The 7,502-nt window shown below is 14.7% G+C and overlaps 1 protein-coding gene across 1 annotated transcript, besides 15 other annotated features; it reads left to right on the plus strand. All coding sequences in view use genetic code 6, as the record gives it.

Moving 5' to 3' along the window:
- The first annotated feature begins 189 nt into the window (after positions 1–189).
- Positions 190–223: a microsatellite.
- A 221-nt stretch (positions 224–444) lies between these two features.
- Positions 445–498: a microsatellite.
- Positions 459–520: a microsatellite.
- Positions 521–567: 47 nt separating this feature from the next.
- Positions 568–608: a microsatellite.
- Positions 568–610: a microsatellite.
- Positions 589–693: a microsatellite.
- Positions 607–719: a microsatellite.
- Positions 700–747: a microsatellite.
- Positions 748–882: 135 nt separating this feature from the next.
- IMG5_007620 (hypothetical protein) lies at positions 883–1,393 on the plus strand (the record flags this gene model as incomplete). The annotated part of the gene is made up of 1 exon (XM_004039806.1): positions 883–1,393. A coding segment is annotated over one exon (510 nt), but the record flags the coding sequence as incomplete, so codon positions are not given.
- Positions 1,394–1,434: 41 nt separating this feature from the next.
- Positions 1,435–1,502: a microsatellite.
- A 485-nt stretch (positions 1,503–1,987) lies between these two features.
- Positions 1,988–2,041: a microsatellite.
- Positions 2,042–2,818: 777 nt separating this feature from the next.
- Positions 2,819–2,921: a microsatellite.
- Positions 2,922–4,193: 1,272 nt separating this feature from the next.
- Positions 4,194–4,262: a microsatellite.
- Positions 4,263–5,067: 805 nt separating this feature from the next.
- Positions 5,068–5,156: a microsatellite.
- Positions 5,069–5,156: a microsatellite.
- Positions 5,114–5,164: a microsatellite.
- The last annotated feature ends 2,338 nt before the right edge of the window (positions 5,165–7,502 follow it).

Consider the following 7,502-nt stretch of genomic DNA (forward strand, 5'->3'; position numbering starts at 1 on the left):
TTTTCTTTTATAATTACTATAATATTTTTAATATTAATAAATATAAAATATAGTTATTGAGTATTTACTTTAAAATTTTTATGTAAAGAATAAAAAATAAAAATCTTGTATATAATTTTAATTTTTAAAATATAATTGATTATAATTATGAAATGAAATTAATAAAAAAAATATTAATTATTAAAATTTATGATTTATTGTTAATAAATGATTTATTTTAATATTTTATTTTATTATAATAAAAAAAAAATATTAAATCTACTTATTATTTAATTATTATATTATAAAATTAAATGTTATAATAAAAACAAGTATTAAATAAACCTAATAATATTATTTATATGAAAAATAAAATTGTTTAAATATATTAAAAATTATTATAAAAAAAAACTAATATAATTAAAAAATAACAAAAAAAATATATAATTAATATTTTCTTCATATTATAAAATAAAAATATAAAAAAAAAATTAAATAAGAAAATTAATAAAAAAAAAAATACTAATAATAATAATTAATATAATATTAATAACAAAATAAAACTAATAATTATAATATTATTTGAAAAAAAAAATATTAAAAAATAGTTAATAAAAATATTTAAAAAATAATAATAATAATAATAATAATAATAATAATAATAATAATAATAATTTTAATAATAATTTAACAATAATTATAATATTAAAAATATAAAATAAAGTAATATATAATTAATATAAAAGTTATAAATAAGTAAATATAAAAAATTTCTTAAAAAAAATAAAAAAAAAATATTAGATATAATATGGATATTGAAACAATAAAACTACTTTCAAGTGATAATAAATTAGTAGAATTTGATAATAAATTTGTAAACTTATCTTTATTTGTTTAAAATGCTGCAGATCGCACTTAAGAAATAAATACTCCATTATCTTAATAAATACTTATTGAAGTAAAAAAATTTTGCGAATTGCATAATTGGGATGAAAATTCTATGACTTTTTAACTTCCTTTATAATCAACAAATATTAAAAATCATATTTCTGATAAATCATTTGATTTTTTAAAAGATAAACTTGTTTTAGAAGAAGATAAAAATTAAATTTCTAAAATGTCAAAAAATTTAGCAGAATTAGTTAATGCTGCAGATTATTTGGTTTTTAAAAAACTCTATACTACTCTAGTTGTTGTTTTGCTTACACCATTACATGTAGAACCTACTTAATAAGGTATTGATTAATTTTTTTAAAAATGGGGATATTAATAGGAAGATATTGATGGCGATAATTTAACTTAAGTAGTTGAAGAAAACTAAAATTTATTTGAAAAAATAGTCGAAGTTTATAAATAAGATATCGATATTATAGAATAATTTCAAGGTGTTACAGATGATTGGTATTTAAGTTGATATTTAATTAATTTTTTGTTTATTTATACTAAATAAGGTATTTATTATTATTTTAATTATTTATTATTTAATGTTTTTTTAATATATTTATTATTTTATTTTAATATTTTTTAAAAAATAAAATGAATATATTTTTTTTATGTTTAAATAAATATTTCAATTTATAATTAATTTTTAAATATTTAGCTTTATATTAACTTAAGCTAAACATTTTTTTTAATTATATGTTTATGTTTTTCATAAAAATAAATTTATATTATTTTATTAAAATTAGATTTATATATATATTTTTTTAAAATTTATAATTAAAGCCGATAGATTATATATTATTATTAAAATAAACATTTTAAAATGTTTAAAAAATTAGATATTACTTTATTTTTTAATTTAAATAAAAAAAAATAGTTTTTTTTCTTAATAATTTAGATATATCTTTTTTTAAAAAAGACAAACATAAATAATTTAATTTCATAATTTAGGCTTTAATAAAAAAATTAATTGACTTAAATATCCTTTAAAATAAATTAATTAAAAAGAAAAATATAAAAGACTATAAAAATATAGATTAAACATAATTTTATTAAATAATATCAAATATATATATATATATATATAATATATATATATATATATATATATATATAATATTAGGTATTATGTATTATAAAAAAAAAAAAATATAATTTATAATAATAATATATATTTATATTTTAAACAATTATTTTTTTATTATTTTTTTACAATAAATTATATATTATAAAAAATATAAAATAAAATCTTTATTTTTAAATATATTATTTTTTATCAAATAAAATAAAGAAATAAACAAACTAAAAATACATAAGTCATTATTGAGTTTATTATAAATTAAGTGAATTAATACTGATTTAAATTATATTATCTCAATTTAAAAAATCTAAATTTAATTAGGTTTATTTTTAATTATTAATAATTTTATGCGTGATACTTGAATTACTGCATTATTTAAAACTATTTTTTACACTTTTTTTTTTTTAATACTCCTTTTACTATTCATATTAAATAAAAGCCTCTCAAGCTTAATATTTTTTTAGTCTTATTTATTTTTTTTCTAGTTTTTAATAATATTATTAAGAATTTTATTGTATTAAATAAAAACTTAATCAATATTATTATATGGAAAATATACTTAAAAGCATGCATTTTTATCCAAATCGGGTGCATTACTGAAGCATACTTACTAATTAAAATTATTATTAGGCTCTTTAGTAAAGTATTTATCACGATCTTCTTAGTAGTTAATTTCAACAGATGAACTATTAATAATATAAGGATTATTTTTATTATTAGATTTAGAGTTACTTAAATTTCTACTAAAATTATTAATAGAGTTGGATATAAAAATATCTTCAACCCTAATATTTTTATTAATAAAACTACTATTGATATTATTATTATTACTATGATTAATATTATTAGTATGATTATTATTATTATTATTATTATTATTAATATTAATAGCATTATTTATATTATTATTATTATTATTTATTGCAATATTTTTTTATTATTTATACTAACTATAATTTTTTTATCTTATATCAATACTCTTCCTTTAATGTTAATTGTTAATATATTCACTAAAGTTTGATTTTACTTATTTATTTAATGTTTTATTTTAATTGCTTTGAGTATTTAGATTTTATGGTGATTAACTTACTTTTAATGCTATAATTTATTTATAATTTTAATTTTAATTATCATTACCAAAAATACTTATCTTTTATTATTTATCATTTTAATTATTTAATTAATTTCCATATTTCTCATTTTCTAAATTATTTAAATATAACTGACTATTTTTTGCCTAAAACATTTACGTTTACTGTACACATTCTCCACTATCACCTATCGAATCCATACTTATTAACTACTAATTGAAATTATACTCACTTAAAATATTCGCTATGATTTCCGAGTCTTCTAAATCGAGATTAAAAGGGTTAAATTCTAGTATATATTTGATAATCGAGTCTAATATTTTATTCTTATTTTTAAGACTATTAAATTTAGAAGAATTATACTCTTATATATTTAAAGAAGATTTCGAATAAATAAAATTGTTTAAACTTTTTCTTATTTGAAAATTTCTTTTCTGTTCTTCACTTTTATTTAGATTATATAGTATTTTTTCTTTATTAATTTACAAATTTACAGAAGGACATTTATTATAAGAATGCGTAAATAAAACACAAGTCTCACATTTTGAGTCTAAAATCGAATTTTTTTCATAATTTTTAGCTTAGTCTTTTATTTTAGAATAAATCTCAAAATCATTCGGAAAAAATCTAATTGCTTACAAAAAATCTTCTTTTTATAAATTTATTATTGTAGTAATGCATGTAGATATGAATTAAATTTCTTCCGTTTATTCAGTTATGAAACATTTTTCATTAAAAAACTCGCCTTCCTCGATATAATTAAGTATGATTTTATTATTTAACTATTATCTAATTTATCCTCTTATTATGAAAAATATACTATTAGTATTTTATAAATCGCTTGATTTCCATACAACATCATCCTATCTGTATGTCTTTTCTTTCATTAATGGCGCTATCTATTTTAAAAAATCAATTGAAAAGTTTAATGATAAAGTTTTATATTATTTTAGTAATTAGAAGTTTATTTCTGTCAAAACTTCCTTTCTTAATGATAGATTTAATTAATTTAACATTTGTTAACCATGTTCTGAATAATTAAGTTTTTCCCAATGTAAATATTAAAAATATCTTCTAACCTAAAAAACATATATTTTGAAATATATATATATATATATATATATATATATATAAATTTATATATATTATATATATTTATATATATATATGCATACTTTTATTTATGTTTATATATTTAAATTTCTTTTTTTCATATATAGAGAAAGAGAAGAAAAATTCTATTTAAACTCATTATCTTATAAAGAAAATTCCTAAACCAAAGCCCCGATTCTATTAAGTGCATAAGCATAAATCCCACATGAAAAAATAGTTATAAAAATAACCACTAACTTCTCAATTTAATTATAAGGCCTTAAATCTCCATAACCAACAGTAAGCATAGTAATAACAGCCCAATATAATGAAGTAATATATTTTTCCATAAAAAGAGTATTTTCAAAGTTATTACTATCAATCCAATTATTATGTGAATAACTATTTCTACTAATATATGCTACATAATAAAAAGTACATCCACAAAAATGTGCTGTAAAAAGGACTATAAGTCCTAATTTAATTAATTAATAAATTGATTATTGTTTTTTTGGAAAATTAACAACATCCTCAAATTCGCCAATAATTTAAATTATTTTTTATAATAAACAAATGGTGAGTGTAAGAAGTATCTTTTAATTAGATAAGTCCATAATAAGAAATAATATCTAGATAATAATATCCAACCATAATTGTTACTTTATATAATTAATCGAAATTTTGACTCGACTAGTCACTATTAATCCTTTTTTATAATAAGCAGTATTAAATTTCATTAATATATCTAATAAAAATAAATATTTTGGTAATTCCATTACAGTAAAATCAAATTAATTATATGAATATTATTAAAAACTTATTTTTTAAAAAAATATATAAATTATAAATAATATTATAAGATATATATATATGAAGAAAAATTTATATATATGTATGTATATGTATATATATATATGTAATATATTAATATATTTATATTTATATATATATTTATATATATATATTTATATTTATTTTAACGAAAATACTCTTCAAACGTCATATATATAGGTATAAAAAATTAAAGCCATAAAATGGCTAGTATAAGGAATATATTCCAATTTAATTTTAATTAAGAGTCTGGTTATATCTCTTTTATATAATTTTGAATAAAATTCAAAATTAAAATAAAAAATCTTAACTTTCTTATTGCAATTTTGATTTTAAAATAACAATTTAATACATTTAAAGAGCTCTAAGTATATTTTTTGTCTTTATAAACATACCAAAAAGCAGATGAATCATTTATAACTTCATATTAATGTTAATTTAAACTATTAAATCTTCTCATAAGTGATAAGTTAAGCATTTTAATTATAAATCTACGTACATGTACTAAAATTAAGAACTATTTTTACTTCCATAATCCTTTGAAACCTATAGAAACATTTTTTTCTACATTTACATTTTCCTATTTATTATTATTTGATTTACATTCCAAATTAGCTTCTTATTGTAATTGAATTTCATTTTAAGATAAATTTTTAGTGCATGCAAATTTTTATTTTTATTTGAACTATTAGTCGTCGGAGGTTTTTGATTTGTGATATTTGTTGTATTTTTATGTTTAATTATCTTCCTATTATTAAAAACTATTTTTTTAATTTTTCTAAAGTACAAATTAATAATTAATTTATTGAATTATTTTAGGAGAATTGGTTAAGGCATTTATATATAATTACTATTAATTATTTTGATTAATAAAAAATTGAGGATTTTAGTTATCGTTATTTCCTTAATTATTTGGGCTTAAATTTTCTTTAGATTTCTACTAGTTTTTATTTCGAAATGAATTTTCTAATAATTCTTTATTTTTTAAATAATCTTTTTCATTTTATCTCGGAGAAATTGATTACATTGATTATTCTTTTTGATTTCTCATTTAAATGAGTTTTTCTTTTTATATTTTACTAAAATTCAAAAAGTATTTATATTTAAAAAAGATTATTAATACTTTATTTATATATTTTTTTTTTTTAAATTTTATTATTTTTATTAATATTAAATTTTTTATTATTATGTATTTCATATTATTTATTCATTTAAATTAACTTTTTTTATATATTACATTATATTTTTTTTAATATTTTAAATTTCATTCTATAAAAATATAGAGGTTATTATTATATTTTTCTATCATTTTTTAGTTTTTTTGTATTTTTTTAACAAAAAAATTAAAGAATAATATAAATAATATTAAGAACAATTAAAATATAAACTTTCTACATATTTATTTTTTAATTAAAATAAATATTTTATTATGTTTATTTCTGCTTTTACTTATAAAATATTTCTTATAATTTTATATATTAAATAAGAACTTATAATAATTTTAATGTTAGAAATTTCTAAATATTTTAGTACTTTGTGTAATATTATTAATTTCTATTTGAATTACATTAATTATTGCTTATATAAATTAAAATACATTTACTTATATTCAAATTAACAAAAATATTATTTATTAAACTAATTAATAATTATCAATTTTATTTATCATTTAGAAACGATACCTATATATTACAAATATATTTCTCTTCCTAATTTTTCAATACACTGTTAATTAAATTTTTTAATGTTGTTAGTTATGATATCACGTGCTTTTCGTTTCAAAATATTATATTTATTCTTGATTTTTATTATTTATATTTATATCAGTATATATTTTATAGTCTAAAATAATATAAAATTAATTTTTTTCATAATTGATGTAAAACAATTATTATATTATCAGAGCATTTTTATTTAGGTTAATCATAAATCATTAAATTAATAAACTGCTTATTCTTCAAAATTTAAATTTAATAATATGAAATCTCACTTCGTTTTTTTTTTTTTAAATATGTTATAAATTTAACTATTGCCAGATAATTATTTACTAAATTTACTATTTTTTAAAGGATATAAAAACAATTAATTATTATTTTCTTTATTTTTATTTACATTGTTCGAAGTTTGAATATATAAAAAAAAATTAAACTTTTTTAAGAATTATATAATTAATTTTTTTATAAATGATTTGAATTTCATTATATAATAATTATCATTTTCTTATTTGTAAAACATTAAAAATTATATTATAAATACGTTTCTATAAATTCATAAAATCAGAGTAAAATATTATAATTATTATATTTTTTTCTCTCAAAACATAAAATATTAATGATAAGTTAGATAATTAAGTTGATGTAAAGTAAAATAGAGACAAATAATTGAATATTAAAAGTTACAAATTACAAAAATAATTAATAAAAAAATAATAAATATATATTTTATAAATTAAATTTTAATTTTGTAATAATGCAAAATTGGATTAT

The sequence above is a fragment of the Ichthyophthirius multifiliis genome (genome assembly GCF_000220395.1).
Source record: "Ichthyophthirius multifiliis unplaced genomic scaffold scaff_1120509249484, whole genome shotgun sequence".
NCBI classification, from domain to species: Eukaryota; Ciliophora; class Oligohymenophorea; order Hymenostomatida; genus Ichthyophthirius; species Ichthyophthirius multifiliis.